Here is a 16,954-nt window from a genome sequence, read left to right as displayed (position 1 = left end):
TTTTACAACAGCAACTCATACGATTATTGCTAAAGTTCGAGTAATCATGTTACCTTCGCCAGCTAAGAGATTTGTTTTGCTGTGCTTGGAGATAATGTGAGCCCAGCGTGAGCTAACGACTGTGCCCAGACAGCGGGCACGAAATGATTTTAAAAGGAAGAGAAAAAGAAGCTTGAGCGGTGTGGAGGGGGAGGGGGAAATACATGTGTGCTTCTGGTCACCATGGTCGTAAAAGAATAATGTTGTGCTATTTTCAAAATATAAATTGAGACGTGCGCTGTGTGACTGGAATCACTGTTGCAAGCACCGATGGGTAGGCAGAGCTGAACAAAGAGTCGTGATCTTGATTGGAAGTAATGACTTTATGGGGTAACTGGCTTTGCATTATAAATTCGAATTTTGACGTCTCTATTCTGAAAGCTAGTGACAACAGGGACGTCGGGGAAAGGGCTGTGCATCTATGTCTCCTCCCGTTTTACTTTGCGTCGATACGTACATAACCGCTTACTGTCGACAGGTGAAGTGACTACGTGCCTACTCATGATCTTCTTATATTCTTAGTCATTTCACTGTGTCGTTACAAGAAAAAGGAAGAAAGAGAAAAGGTATGCAAAAGAAAAAAAACACGGTGATCAAAACTTAGATCATATGGACCAGATTGCTCGTAGCTCGACCTGCTACTCTTCTTGCTAATCGTTGAAATTTCGATCCCGGACCGGCCATCCACGTCTTTTGTCATTTCGCAGTTCATGCAATAAGAAAGATGAACAAAATATGGCACAGGTATCCACTTTTATATTTTGCACACAAACACACGCAAGTGCTTTAAGCGTATCTGCCAAGGCTTCATGCTGCAAACTGAGCATGTATATATCGTACGCACGCTTCACTTCGCGCGTTGTATGGAAGCGGCGTACTTCGACTAAAAGCGTGGACCCTGGTCACTGCATACATTTGCAGACTCAACGTTTATTCGAATTGATGTCAGCAAAATGGAGAATACGTGGGGGTGCCTAAATGAGCTTGCACATTGTTGCCCCTAAATAGTTGATGAGAAGGATGCGGACCTTGTTGGCGTGTTGCATGTAAAAATGTATAAGGAGGCATATTACTTTCCTTAGTTGGATATGTAGATTGACCGTCTCCACTAAACCATTTATTTACTGTGATCCAGTTTTGAAAAGGAGTTGGAGACTGCTTCCTGAGTGTAATTTAGATGGCTGAGCGTTGCAGACAACAGAGAAAAGTTCCCTTCTCCGAATTTGTAGGCGCCAAAAGAGGCTTCGGTGTCAATGCAGTCCAAAGTATAGTGTACTACGTTCCTCCTGAAATCGCCTGAGAAGACCCACACTGAAAGCATAATGAGTAACTTATACGAAGCGTCAGGTTCGCTGCGCCTTCGATAAAGATTTTTTAAAACGGGAAATGTAACTTATGAGAGCATATACAGGGTGTTTCAAGAAATGTGTCCACTATTATTGGAAAATTACAGAAAGAAGATATCTGCGTGCTACTTGCGGTGGTCTCCGTTACTGTGACAGAATGAATCTTCAGATGAGTACAAACAATAATTATGACAACAAATATAGAAATTAACACCATCAATGTTTTAACCGGTGGAAATGAGCGGTTGAGTCAAATGGTTGAATTTAAGTCCTTCTGCCGAGTTGTCTATAGACGCTCTAAAACTTTCATCGCCCCGAGGTGTTTACCAGTGGCCACCTTTCAGAGAGAGAGAGAGAAAGAAAAGAGAAAAAAGGCAGGTAGACTAACCAAGCTTTTCTCTGCTGGTTACCTTAAACTAGGGGTGAGGTGAAAAAAGAAATTTCAAATTGGCTAAGTACCATTCGCAGGAAGACATTCACCAATTTGACTTGACCGCTTATTTTCAATGGTTATAAGGCCATGTTGTGGTGGTCAAGAGCCTAAGGTACTTGGTTGCTTTCCCTCAGCTCGCGGGATTGAATCCCGACTGCGGCGGCTGCATTTTCAATGGAGGCAAAACTGCTGTAGTCCCGTGTGCTCAGATTTGGGTGCACGTTAAAAAGCCAGAGGTGGCCGAAATTTTTTCTACGGCGTGTCTCATAATCATATGGAGATTTCGGGATGGTAAACCTGACATATCTTCATCATTAAATGGTTAAAAAGATAATTTTGTTGATGATGTATAATTTCTCACGTAAAAATTGTCACGGGCTGAGTAGGTACCCGAAAATGACGACGAGGAAGTGCTGAAGAGAACATGCACGAACTGCAGCAGGGTTGTAGGTGTTTGCTCGAAAATAAATTCTTATATGATTTCTTCTCTGTAACATCATTCGTGGAAGGTGCGGGGTACAGCTCGATATACAGCCTCAGGAGCCGGTTCTTTGCAACGGACGGCGTATAGCAGCTACCATGATGATTTAGCAGGAAACTCGATGTCAACAAGATCTGCCAGCCACGCAGCCGATCATTGTGGTGCAACCTCGTGTCCCAGGCCCGTTTAGCGGCACAAGTGGCTTGGGCGTCGATGACTGGCTGGTTCTGTATGGGCGCGTCAGCAGCAACCATTGGGATTCAATGCCTATGTTGGCGAACATCATCTTCAACTTGCAAGGCACAGCATAACTATAGTACGTGACGTATCAAGAGAAGTTAACCAGTCGGGATGTCTGTAAGAAGAAATTATGCTATTTATTTGGTAAACCCATTGGACGACAAATGGCCGCAAAAAAGAGTTCGCGACTCGTCCCCAGACTTTCATAGAGCCGTACGTTGCGTACATTCAAGACGTGTTTGCTTTGTGCTGCAAGCTCGAGAAGGACATGCTTAAGGAAGACAAAGTAGGACACACTCTGAGAGAAATCGCCGATGACGCCTTCAATTTCCTGCTGTGCGAAGACTGCTGGACGGTGGAGTCACTCATCAAAGCATGTCGTCGCTTTGAACAGCCGAAAAGTAGGCGCATCGTTCAATAATTTGACCGCCTTCCCAACACGGCGGATACGTCCTTCTGTGAAGATTTTCAAGATTCGCCCACACTAAATCAACTATCAGCGCCGGAAAACGTCCCCAGAATAGTCCGTTGGAAACTCGAGGCTGTGGAACGTGCTATGTCTAGCGTCAGTGCTCCAGGAAACAACCTCGCTGCTGTTTCTATGACACTGGCCATGGTTCGCCAAGAGATTGCGAATATAGGCATTTCGCCACCTCAACAATATGCCCCTGCTACTTCCCCTGCTACTGCCACTCCAAACCGCATCTTCGCGCCACGACAAAATCCAGCCGAATGGCGCACTGATGAGGATCGGCCCATATGCATTTTGTGCCATCAAATAGGACACATCGCTCGCCATTGCCGCAGCCGGCAACCTCATCACCTCGACTAAGTTTCTATGATAAAAGACCCCACTCCGAATGTGCGCCCTATTCCCCGTCCTACCATGCTGAGATAAGTGCGGAGCATATTCCAGAATGTTGGACCAGCCGCTCATCATTTGCCCCGGCGTCGTCAGTACCACTCGCCCCAATCTCGGCGCTCTCGGTCTCCCTCCGACCGTCACTCGTAAAACTAGCCAGTGCAGATCCCGGAGTTGACGCTGCCTACACGACTTGCACTGCAAAGCCTCTGATTGCTCCCGACAATGGTCCAACCTTCTTACTATTCTCGTCAATAATTTACCTGGAACTGCTCTTATTGATACCGGTGCAAAAATATCTGTGATGAACTCAGACCTCCACCACCGCCTCCAAAAAGTTCTGACGCCTGCGATTGCGCCTACCATTCGTACAGCTGACGGAAGTACTCCTTCTGTGCTTGGAATGTGCACTGCAGGATTGACAATTTCTGAGCACCAAACTTCAGTTCTGTTTTCTGTACTGAAAAATTGCCCTCATGACCTTACCCTTCGACTTGACTTTTTGACCTTGCACGCGGCGCTCATTGACTGTTCTGAAGGTCGTCTTCAGCTCGAACTCCCATCCTTCTCGGAGACCGTCTCTACTAGCCCACCTCGTCTACGCTCTGTTGATTTACTCCGACTTCCGCCGCAAGCCGCAGTCCGAGTCCAGCTCTCGTCATCCCCTCCAGTAGCCGATGGTGATTATGTTGCTGCCCTAATTTCTGACGTACACAAAACGCGTAATGTCGTGCTCTCCAACATGGCTGTTACCGTTAAGGACAATCGAACTTCTTTTTCCATCCTCAATTTCGGCTTCTCGGCGCAAGTTATTTCTCGCGGCATGCCACTTGCGCGTCTGACACCACTGGTCGACCACACAGTTTCCGCCCTAACCACTGATTTGCCACCTAATGTTTCATCAACGTCGCTCTCGTCACGTTCCTGTTCCGACCTTTTCATGACAATGATGTCCGACAAGCTCCCCTCTGAATAAGTATTTGCTCTCCACCACGTCCTCGCTTTTTATCAGGACATCTTTGACTTCGACGACCGTAGTTTGGGCCAAAAATTCATGGTAAGACAGCGCCTCGATACCGGTGACGCTCGACCCATACGCCGACGGTCCTACTGCGTTTCAGCCTCTGAGCGTGCCAATATACAGCGGGAATATGATGAATTGCTTCATAAGGGCATAATTGAACCCTTATATAGTACCTTGTTCACACCCGTTGTATTTGTTAAAAAGAAAGACAATAGCCGCGGATTTTGTGTTGACTACCACCATCTCAACCGTATTACCAAGAAAGAAGTGTATCCTCTACCGCTCATAGATGATACACTCGATTGCTTACACAGGGCCAAATAGTTCTCTTCAATAGACCTTCGCTCAGGCTGCTGGCAGATCGCTGTGAAGAACAGAGAGAAGACGGCCTTTGTGACTCCTGATGGACTTATTCAGTTCAAAATGATGCCATATGAATTATGTAATGCCCTCGCGACTATTGAGCGTATGATGGACACTCTCCTTCGAGGCATGAAGTGAACCATCTGCCTCTGCTATCTTGACGATGTTATTGTTTTTTCGACTACTTTCGAAAACCATTTTACCCGTCTGTCCACAGTGCTTGATGTTTTCCGACTTGCCAACCTGCAACTTGACCCGTCCAAATGTCGCTTTGGGCAACGCCAAATCTGCGTACTCGACAAACTCGTTGACGCTGTGGGCGTACAACCAAACTCTGCGAAACTCCGAGAAGTTCGCGACTTCCCCACACCCCGCTCAGCCAAGGACGTCTTAATTTTTCTTGGACTGTACTACCACTCCCGTCATTTCGTCGAGAATTTCGATGAAGTAGACCCCGTACTCTAACGTGCCTCCTCAAAACGGATATCGCATTGACCTGGGGCCAACAGCAAGCAAACGCCTTCTCGTCACTTGTTGACATTCTCACCGATCCATCAGTCCTAGCACACTTCGACCCATCAGCCGCCATGAAGCTGCGTACCGATGCCAGTGGTCACGACCTAGGCGCAGTGCTGGCGCAATGACAACAAGGAATGCACCACGTCGTCGCGTACGCAAGCCGACTGTTGTCGCGCTCGGAACAAAATTATTTGATCACAGAATGCGAGTGTTAGCTCTCGTTTGGGCCATTGCGAAATTCCGACCGTACCTGTATGGCAGACAATTCTCAGTTATTACGGACTACCATGCGCTTTGCTGGCTCTCCTTGCTCAAGGACTCTACGGGATGCCTTGATCACTGGGCGCTGCGCTTACAAGAGTACACTTTTTCCGTATTCTATAAATCCAGACTTCACAAAGATGCTGACTGCTTATCCCGTTACCCAGTCGATCCCCCTGAAATAATGGAAGATGGACAAGAAGCCTTCGTTCTCTTAATTACAGCCTTCACCAACATAGCTGCTGAACAACGCCGCGACTTCTCTTCACGTCCCATCATCAATGATCTGCGATCTCCCCACCCATACCACTCTTTACAGATGTTCGCCCTTCGCAACGACATACTGCACCGCTACAACGCCCGCCCTGATGGTGCTGAACTTCTGCTCATTGTTCCAGCGCATCTCCGCTCCGACGTTTTGACCCAGCTTCATATGCACCCGCGCTGGACACCTAGGGGTATCACGCACGTATGACCGCGTTTGCCGACAAATATTTTCGCCTGGCTTCTACCGTTCTGTGTGACAGTACGTTGCGGCGTGCGACCTCTGCCAGCGCCGCAAGACACCTGCACTGGAACCTGCTGGTAGACTCCAGCCCACTGCAATACCAGATGAGCCATTTTTTGAGTGGGCGTCGATCTACTAAGACCTTTTCCCAAGTTGGCCACTAGTAATAAGTAGATTGCCATCGCTACTGACTACACAACGCGGTATGCCATTTCACGAGCCCCACCCAACAGCTGCTCTACTGATGTAGCGGATTTCATTCTTCAGGACATCATTGTGCGTCATGGTGCTTCTCGTCAGTTGATCACCCACCACGGCCACTGTCTTTTATCTTAAGTAGTCGACGAGCTCCTGCGATCCAGCTCTGCCCACCCCAAGTTCAACACAGCATACTACCCACAAACCAACAGCCTCACCGAATGCCTCAACCGTACCATAACAAATATGTTAGCGATGTACGTCTCCAAAGATCACAAATATTGTGACACCCACTTACCTTTCGTTACCTTCGCATACAACTCTTCACCTCATGATACAGCTGGATTTTCACCTTTTTAACTACTGTTTGGCTATGACTCGCCTCCATCCCGTGCTCCATCCCGTGCTCCATCCTAAAGCCACCTCATCAACTGCCAATGCTTGTGATGACCTGGTCTATGATAAAATCGCCCGCTAAGCCGTCCGGGATTGTTTATATGCCTCGCAGGTTAACCAAAAGAGTGCTTACGATCGCCGGCACCACGACGTACAGTACTCCCCGGAGTCACTCGTCTTGATGTTATTACCATCTTGACATGTCGGTCTCTGCAAAAAAAAAAAAAAAAAACTCATGTCCCGGTACGTTGGCCCTTACCGTGTCATACGTAAGGTCACCAGCGTGACCTATGAGATTGCTCCCCTCCATACCACGTCAGCAACAGCTTCAGTCTCAACCAATATAGTGCACGTATTGCGACTTAAACCATACTACTCACGTGACCAATCGTCGAAAACCACTACAGCGAGACAGCAGCTTTCAAAATATAGTCTTGGCAGCCGTAGCGTACAGAGTCTCGTTGTTTAGCGTGTCGTTTTCACTTTCACCAGAGGTGAGGGCATACCGGCCATGAGCCAGCGAAAGCAGTCAGCAGTCACAGGAGCGGCTCTCGACACATTCTGTGAGCTAGGTGAGCTCTGAAATGTCACACCCGTAAACAGCGCATACAAAATGAATAAACTACTCAAGTTACCTACAAAACTACCACGGAAAAAGGAGCGATGCCTCGTTGACCTGGCAATGCGCCAAACTAAAGAACACGCCCAACTAAACACGTGATCCAAGGCGAAATTAAAGCCCTTATTCAGAAACCAACCTCTGCCTTCCCTCACGTTTTTCTCAACTTCTTGTACTCTCTACATGCGTTAAAAAGACACAAAATGGTGACAGGGTGAAAGGTAACGACAAGATTGCTTCATCTCTACTGGTACAATTTCTTTATCATGTGTAATAAAGGTTTGAAACCAATAAAAAAAACGTGAAGAAAGTCTGAGGTTAGTTTGTGAATACGGGCCTAAAGCCCTAAAACGAAGTTCCGGCATAGAATGACATATAAAGTTAAAAGAGGATAGTCCCATAGGCTCCTGCGGGTGGTTTGGGTTCGCAGTGCTTCAAGCGGTTTTCGGGAACCTTCACAGCCTCAGAGATCGAAGACCACAAAAGAGGATGTCTCGAAGGCCATTTTGTAGTGCCTACGATTATAATACAGCCTTCGAGACCACTTTACGTGCGTGCTCGCCTCTGAGACTATACTTCACTTTTTCTTACGCGTCGATTGCATGCCCCGATGGGCTTCGTATAAGCTGCACCGCTAGAGTGCAAGGTCACAATGCCAATGTGTGAATGCGCAAATGTTTGTGTGTACGCGCACATTTTAATTAAAACATCAATATAATTGCAGGAGCGAATACTTTTATTTTCAAGTGGTATTCTGGGTAAGCACATGCCCAATTTGTTAATGTTTGGCAAACGCAGACACAAATAGAGGTGCATTGCACTGTGAGACGCTAAAATACAGCTGCCATATTATGATGATGGTTTATACACAAGAAATAAACATATAGGCAACATTATAAGAACATTCGCAGAAGATTAAAACTGCAATAAATGCACACAACGACATGGGCACATACAGTGCACAACGCAACACGGCAGTTGTTTCCTCAGAACTTGACTCCGACATGAACCGAAAAATGAAAAGAAAAATGTTGGCTATGTTTTCTTTCCCACCTTCGCAATAGGTTTCTCCTGCACAGCTCACATTGCTCTTTCGCGAAAAACTGTCACAAGCAGTTGCCGCAGCAAAAACAAAGCGATTTTCCGCGTCATGCAAGCCGTTAACAAGGCAGAAGTGTTTACTCATAGATTACGTCCTAGCTTTATGCAACAATCATTTTTCTAAATCAACCACTTCTCTCTTTTTGCGCTCGTTAAAGATTTAGGCAAATTGCGAACGGCACAGATAACGATACTGAGCATAGCTGCACTTTTCACAAAATCTCACTCATGCATTAAATTCGAATATATGTATAGCGGCAGAAAGAAAACCTAGCAACGTGACTGGCTACTCAATTTCTAGAGCCAAGAAACAATTTTCTCGCAAAAATGCGGCGAAGTATTCCGAACAGTTTTCTTTCATGCGAAGCATTCCAAGAAACCACTATGCGAAGTGAAGAGCACAAAAAAAATATATCTGTGCCGAACAGCACAATGCCAGAAATGTTAGGTTAAGGCTTCAATGACAAATGCAATAAGCGCTTAACAAGGTATTAATGGCGTTCGTACCTAGCAGCAGCCAAGCTGAGAGGCAGACGAAACAAGTGAAGACCATGACGCACGCTTGGCACCTTACCGCACATCTTTTATGGCGTTTTCCTGCTGCTGCCCGTACTTCTTCATTGCTGTAAATGCTCATGAATACGGAGCGTGACAGCATTGCCGTCGAGTCGACGCCATGTGCACTTGTCTCGCATCCGATTCATGCCTGATCCCAGCCCGACGAAATCGCACCGTACAATCACAGACAATAAAGATGGATTCAGGCCACTATCTCAGTCGCAAAAAGACGTAAACGTGTAATGCATTAGAAAACGTACTGTAGTTATAACTAATCCGCATGTTTTCTTGAAGCAGTAAGTGATGTGTTGCCATCTTACATCTGGCATAAAGTTTTGTAGCTTCACCGCTTTTGGCCCCGAGTGACTACTCTAGTAATTTTTATGTTACTCTATGGTTCTAGCGGCTCTAGACAAAATTGTGGGCCCATGTGACCCGACTACCTCATTGTGCCCGCTGCTTCTGAAACTAAATGAGCAAACTTGGGCGCTCAGCCACATACCACAGGCTAAAGTTGTATTTAGGTAATCTACTATTTTTGTAACAAATAAAATAAACTAATGAAAATAAGCGTTTACTATTTTTTGTTTTCATTATTGGTCCCCTCCTCACATAGTCGCGCTTCAATTGTCATGCGGTTGTTGATGTTTGTCGCATTAGGTTTTGGAACACTTCTTGTTCTGACTTTCGTGACCTATTTCAATTGACCTTGACTGAATTGCCAGCGCCGGCGAATAAGTCATTAAATTTTCGCGTGGTCACGTGGCACAGCAGTGGTCAGGATTCAAGCTATCATATAGCCGCGATGCCTCTTTGCAGCAGATCACGTGACATGATGTTATACGCCAGTCACCCTTGGGCCCCGGAGGCTCAAGGCCAATGCGACGCTATGAATGGGAGACAAAACTCAGTAGCGCTTTCGCTCTCAAATATCAGCGGGAGATCTTCACCGGCAAATCTTTATCTGAATTTTCTTTGTCTCTTTCTTTCTTTCACACAGTTTAGCTCTGGAGTTGTTTCTGGTTACGTTCAGAACTTAGATTGGGCTTTGGCGTAGCAGTTATTGTGTACTCTTGAATTATACCTATCAACCTGGATCTTCAGCAGTCGTGTACTAAAGGGCCACTCACCGGGCTCTCAAAGTAAAAAAAAAAACGAGCGCAATATTTTCTCCGGAAATTTTTTGTCCTTGCTCACTTCTGTGACGCATACAGTAGTTCTATTGACGTCTATTGTGTGCATGCTCTCGATTGGTTCCTATATGTGGAACATATATTCTGATTTGTGTCCCGCACTGCTTTGCCATGCAGCCGCCCATCCGTTGTTCTTTGTTTCGCCTGAATGTTGTGCGAGATAAACCGATCACACTTCATTTTGTATGTTTACAAGTGCAAAAGCAGCGATAACAGCGTGTAGGCAAGAAGCAAAACATCCTGATAGGTTCTACTGCTTATTCCTGACATTACAATTATTTGTTGGGTTTAACGTCTTAAACCAATTATATGATTATGAGAAGCGCCGCAGTGGAGGGCTCCGGAAATTTCGGCCACCTGGTTTTCTTCAACTTGTACCTAAATATAAGTAACCGGGCCTCAAGAATTTGTGCCTCCATACAGAATGTGGCCGCCGCAGCTGGGATTCAATTCCGTGACCAGCGGGTTAGCAGCCGAGTACTTTAGCCACTAGACTACTGCAGCGTGTAGTGCTGAGATAATTGGCGTGCTTTTAAGCATCAAGGCGCGAGGAGGATGCATAGCGTGATTGAAGGGTAGCGAAATAGAGGAGAAAATTATCCCTTCGTCTTTGAACGTGTGGTGGTGAGTAGCCTTTCAACAGCGAAGCTATTGTGGCTCGCCGTAGTTCCTGCTAGGCAACCAGGAAAAAAAAAAAGTAGATCTCACGCACTGAGGTAATAGGTGTTATGTGAAGCACGAAAGGTGAAGGTTGAATTGTTACAATAAAATCAGCACAACATTAAGAGGCGGACGTAAATTATGTCGTACATGACTTTCATATCTTTATTATCATGGTTGCTTCTGGCAATTGTGCTCGTCGTCCAATCACGTCATGTAATACCGAATTCGGTGTATGTGAAACTAGCAAACCGGCCTCGAGGACGCTATGAACGTAGCGTGTAGTCTTGTTTTACGTGACACGCATATCATGATTATCATGTTTAGACGTGTCATTTATATTCGGCGTCTATTCCGGTCACGTAATACCACAATTGGTATATGTATAGCTAGCGAAACAGCCGCGAACGCATCATGAGCGTGGTATGTAGTCATTTTCTTACATGACAGGCATATCATGATTACCATGTTTGCACCAACCATATACCTTCGTAATCCACTCACGTCAAGTATTGCCAAATTTGGTATATGTGAAGCTAGTGAAATTGCCGCGAGCACAATATGAGCGTAGCATCTAGTCATGTTTTACATGACACGCATGTTATGATTATCATGTTTGCACCCATTATATACCTTCGTCATCCATTCATGTTACGTAATACGAAACTGGTATATCTGAAGCCTGCAAAACGACCAAGAGCGCTTAGTCAGCGTAGCATGTAGTCATGTTCTTGCATGACACGCATTTCATGTATATCATGTTTGCACCATTCATATACCTTCATCATCCATTCAGGTCACGTCATATCAAATTTGGTAAATGTAAAGCTAGCAAAACGACCGTGAGCGCATCATGAGCGTGGCATGTAGTTATGTTCTTAAATGACATGTATGTGATGATTATCAAGTTTCCACTAGTCATATACCTTCACCATCCATTCACGTCACGTAATACCAAACTTGGTGTATGTGAAGCTAGCGAAACAACCCTGAGCACATCATGAGCATGACATGTAGTCATGTTCTTACATAATACGCATGTCATAATCATCATGTTAGCACCTTTCACGTACCTTCATCATCCATTGACGTCACGTAATACCAAATTTGATGTATGTGAAGCTAGCGAAACAATCGCAAGCGCATCATACGCGTGGAATGTTGTCATGTTCTTACATGACACGCATGTCATGATTTCCAAGTGAGAGTCATTCACTTATGTTTCCCAGGCAGGCATGGTATACCATTACCAATTTTGAAAAATATTAGGTGAATGAAACCTCCGCAGGAGCAGCAAGACCTTGACATGTAAATAATCACATTCATGACATATTTGTGAAGTCTATCATGTTTGAACCAATTATATACCTTCGTTATCCATTCACGTCACATAATACAAAACTGGTATTTCTGAAGCCTGCCAAACGACCACGAGCACATAATCAGTGTGGCATGTAGTCATGTTCTTACATGACACGCATTTCATGTTTGAATCATTCATGTACACGTTAATCTTCCACTCACGTGACGTCCTAACAAATTTTGTACATGTAAAGCTAGCAGCACGACCGTGAGCGCATCATGAGCGTGGCATGTAGTCAAGTTCTTACATGACACGCGTGTGATGATTATCATGTTACCACTAGGAAATGGGAGGTGAGGTAGAGAAGGAAAGGCGTGATGGTGACGAGGAGGAAGGAAAGAACGAGAAGAGAGAGTAAAATATATCACAGAAAAGAAGAGGAAGATAGTTATAGGACGCAAGGCAGAAAAAGATCGAAAGAACGAGAAAGAATCAAAAAGAGAAACTATAGAAATCCATATAGATCGATATTACAGATGAAAAAATTAGGTGGGAAATAGAGATAAAGACAATGAACTAGACGATAGAGAAAGAATGATAGAAAACCAAGAATGAGAAAGAAATAGAGAGAGCCAAATAGAACGTTACAAGCTCCGGCTAAACTTTGAAAATGTTTGTGAACTAAAGCGTGAGTATACCCAAGACTCAGCCCCGGATGAAGAATAATTAGCACTGATTACAAGAACCTAGATCTCAAGTACAGCTCGCATGTTAGAAAGGACTAAACTCTTACACCTAAAAACGACCACGCTGTTCTTTGACGCAGCTCGCCTCGAGGTCCAATCACTGGCCATGCACGATTCGCTCCAAAAACCGCCGGCCAGTCCAGCTGTCACGCCGGCTCTGCACATGTGGACTAGGGTACCCTGCCAGCCATGCTCAGCCCCTGCCGCCACCAGCCTGCTGGCGATGCCTAGTTTGCTGTCACCCGGGCTCCCAGGGACGCTACAGCAAGCTGTTCCCATGAGCGTCTGCACCCGTCCGTGCGCGCCTACTGCGCACAGCTGCGCCCTAGCCGCTTCTCTGGCTGAGCGGCCCTGCCCGGAGGATCGCGAGAGATGTCGTTCAAGCAGCAGCGACTCATCGGGCGACGAATTGGTCCTGGATGTGGACACTGAGCAGGAGCCGACTTTGAAATGTTGAATGAAGGTGTCATATAACGGCAGCAAACTGTGCGCTGCTGCACGCAGCTTGTAGCAGTGTATTGAGCTGCAGCTTTCTATTACTTTTTGAAGTACACTGGTGTATGAGTAGCGTACATGGCAACCTTTTATAGCAAGCGTCCACTGTCCTCCAGTAAGCAGATGCAAGCAGGTAACAAAGGATTCCGTGAGATGCACCAGGCTTAGTTCTTGTGAAATTTGATGAGTAGGCGGACCTTCTTGTCTCGCGCTTAGGAGCACTGTGGGTGGGCTTAATAGATGCGGAATGCTAAACATATCCAACAAAATTTTAACCACTGCTTTTTTGTGTACTCAATTGCTTCTGAGGTGTGACGAAACGCAGAGTAAGCGCGGAAAGCGCACTTGAGAGTAAGTGAAATAAGTGCCGCGAGCTCGACACCTTCCTCTGAGATTATTTCTGCAAGAACCAAGCATACGCCAGCTGTGAGTTTGGAGATGGACTGGGCAAAAGAGGTGAATAAAGGATAAAACGGGAATCGCTGAGGTGTCAGATAAATTGTGACATCAATCCTAGCGTGTGAACTTGCCTATAATATAACTGTACGCCCTAACGATCAAAGTAACCGTGTTGCATTGACGAAGTGGTATATAAGGCTCGCTCCAATGTCCCCTTTTTGCGGAAGGAACAGAGTACAATCGAGGTGAAAACCCCGGTGGGGCACCCTCATTGACATTCCACTTTGATGTTATGATGATTACGCTTACTGTAACACACACACACACACACACACACACACACACACACACACACACACACACACACACACACACACACACACACACACACACACACACACACACACACATATATATATATATATATATATATATATATATATATATATATATATATATATATATATATATATATTTATATATAAATATATGGCACAACGGGAGCGTTGTCAACGAGGATAAATATATTTATTTCCCAACAGTTTCGGGAGGGGTCCTCTCTTCATCAGGGGGTGATCCCCTGATGAAGGGAGGACCCCTTCCGAAACTGTTGGGAAATAAATATATTTATCCTTGTTGACAACGGTCCCGTTGTGCCATATCCCATACCTTCAAGAAGACAAACTGGCCCATTGAATTATTACTCCCACTATATATATATATACATACATACATACATACATATATATATATATATATATATATATATATATATATATATATATATATATATATATATATATATATATATATTAGCATACAGAAGATGTATTATTGATGTAAATGCTTATAAAACATCAATAAATGCAATAAAAAAGAAAGAGCGTAACAAGTGAGCTGGCCATCTTTATTTTATTAGTTGTAGTCAAAGAAAAGAACAACAAAAAGCCCAACAAAATCTATCTATCTATCTATCTATCTATCTATCTATCTATCTATCTATCTATCTATCTATCTATCTATCTATCTATCTATGTGCTTGGATGCATGCGCATATATCCTTATGTTGGAGTGTGCTCACACAAAAGCGCTGAAGGACGTTCACGTTTACACGATTGTCTTTTTACAATAATTTTAAAGGTCAGCTTGGTAAGAGACTCAGAATGTTCCGCAATCATATTTGAAGTGCACGTGAACGGTGGAACAGCGCTGCAAATGAGAACAAACGTGCTAGCAGGCTGCCACACTGGTGCACTATACTCGAGTGCTCAACCACACACTGTTTTGTGATTATTCGCGAGAGTGCGAAGGAGTTCTACCGCGGGGTCTTGATGACGCGGTGACGGCACCGCAGGAAGGCGTGCTTAGCCTTTGACGACAAAAAGCCGCCCTGCTCTTGACTTGCATTCGAGTATAGTGAATGCGTTTAATCGGAAAAAGTATACTTGGAAATAACCATCATACCATCTGCGGGACATCATTAGGGCGTTTCTACTTCGTGGTCCCATCAACAGCGTCCCTAAAGACATGTTCAACGAAAATAAAGATCACTTCCTGACTGGGCTGCTGCACGGCAGCAGTGTTGCCAAAGGACGCAAAACAAGAATAGCTAAATGGAAGCGTAAAAGCAGCTAGAAGTGGCTGAAAAGTTTAGCAAGCAGCTCATAAGTAGCTAAATGATGTTTTCAATAATTTTTAGGCACATTTTAAAAGTGTAAAGAATTTATTGGCAGATGTAGTATTTTACAGTTTAAACAGAGCAAACGCCTTGGTAATTTTATTCCAATAGTTTAGGGTAGGTGTGGTGTTTAGAAAAGCGTCCAGGCTTCTTCACTCAATGAAGACGAGCTGCGTATGCACAGATCTCTATAAATATTATTGAAATGCGAATACCAGAAATTTCGGAGTAAGAGAGCATAAATGAACAACCAAATATTTTGTTTCCAATCCTTTTTGAATAACCTGCACTAAAGAAAAAATCCCACAAGACAATGTGTTGGAAAAGCAAATGATCACTTTGTTGTTTTATTTAGTGAATTACCCATATGCTTCTAAATCAAGGTGCATGCAAGATGCCTACACGTGGAGCAACACTCAGGTCAAGCTTTTACTGGAACATTGAAACTCTGCTCAGCACTGCATGAAGGACGTTTTTGCTTTAAATTCCTGTCACAGAAGCGAATGCGCCTTTAATCCCCTACAATTTTTGCAAGATTCCTATCGTTCATTCGCGATATAATATTTATCATGCTCGTCTTAGCTGACGATAAGTCTAAAAATTCAGTATAGGATGTGTACAGCATACAAAACAACTTTTCTTTTGAACTTCGCACTTTCACAGTTTAATCAAAGGCAGAGAGGACTCCCCTTGAAATTTGTAAAAGGGCAGTACAAGTATGAAGCTATGGAGACAAACGGTACTCATTTTTGCGGCAAAAATAATTGTTCGATATTATCTGCCATTTGTAGACCATTATCGTTTGCTCTCTGAATATGAATATGCGTCTGTCCTGCCGATTTATGAACCAAATCTCTTGACAAGCACGTGTCATTTGGTCATTCTGTGTGTATGGGATGACATATGATGCAAATGGAAAGAAAATAAAGCAGGTGAAAAATCATTCTTTCTATAAAAGGATTCTTTCAATAGAACGGATGATTTTTCGTCTCCTATATGCAATATTATAAATAAATTTTCTATACAAGTATTTATCAAATATCATAACAGTACAGCAAGAGTAAGGTAAACTAGGTAAATTAGGAGCGATATTTTCAATAAAAAGGCCAAAATAACCAGATCAGGAGCTAAATTTAAAATAAAAATATAAGCTAGCTACTCGTGGCTAAATCATACCTTTGTTAGCTAGACAAGCCAAAAAGTAGCTGTGTATAGCTACGAATACCTAATTGTGCACCACTGCAAGGGAGTAGAAAAGCTGACTTCACCGGCTTGGCACTGTGTATTTGAGTGGCCCCGCATGTGAACAATAGACTGAAGCAGACAATGGCGGTGCCCAGAAAAGCTTCGTAGAGAAAGAGCATAGTGCCCTAGTCAGAACAATCCACAGTTATAGTTTAGCGGCTCAAGTGGAATAGTTTGCTTAGTGGGATTGCGGGATTGAAATGCGCATGCGCAGCTCACTGTGCTCCTCGTATCGTGTAACCTCTGTACGCTATTTTTCAGACTTAACGTTACCATGTTTGCGTGGT

The 16,954-nt window shown here is 44.3% G+C and overlaps 1 protein-coding gene across 1 annotated transcript in view; it reads left to right on the top strand.

Moving 5' to 3' along the window:
- Positions 1 to 13,824, top strand: part of LOC119161905 (uncharacterized) — a 31,706-nt gene extending 17,882 nt beyond the window's left edge. Inside the window, exon 4 of the mRNA XM_037414407.2 lies at positions 12,931 to 13,824. Within this exon, the coding sequence (XP_037270304.2) occupies positions 12,931 to 13,307 (377 nt within the window). The 3' untranslated portion in view covers positions 13,308 to 13,824. The remainder of the gene's footprint in view (positions 1 to 12,930) is intronic.
- The last annotated feature ends 3,130 nt before the right edge of the window (positions 13,825 to 16,954 follow it).

Source organism: Rhipicephalus microplus, chromosome X (assembly GCF_043290135.1).
Source record: "Rhipicephalus microplus isolate Deutch F79 chromosome X, USDA_Rmic, whole genome shotgun sequence".
NCBI classification, from domain to species: Eukaryota; Metazoa; Arthropoda; class Arachnida; order Ixodida; family Ixodidae; genus Rhipicephalus; species Rhipicephalus microplus.
This window is presented reverse-complemented; position numbering and strand designations above follow the sequence as displayed.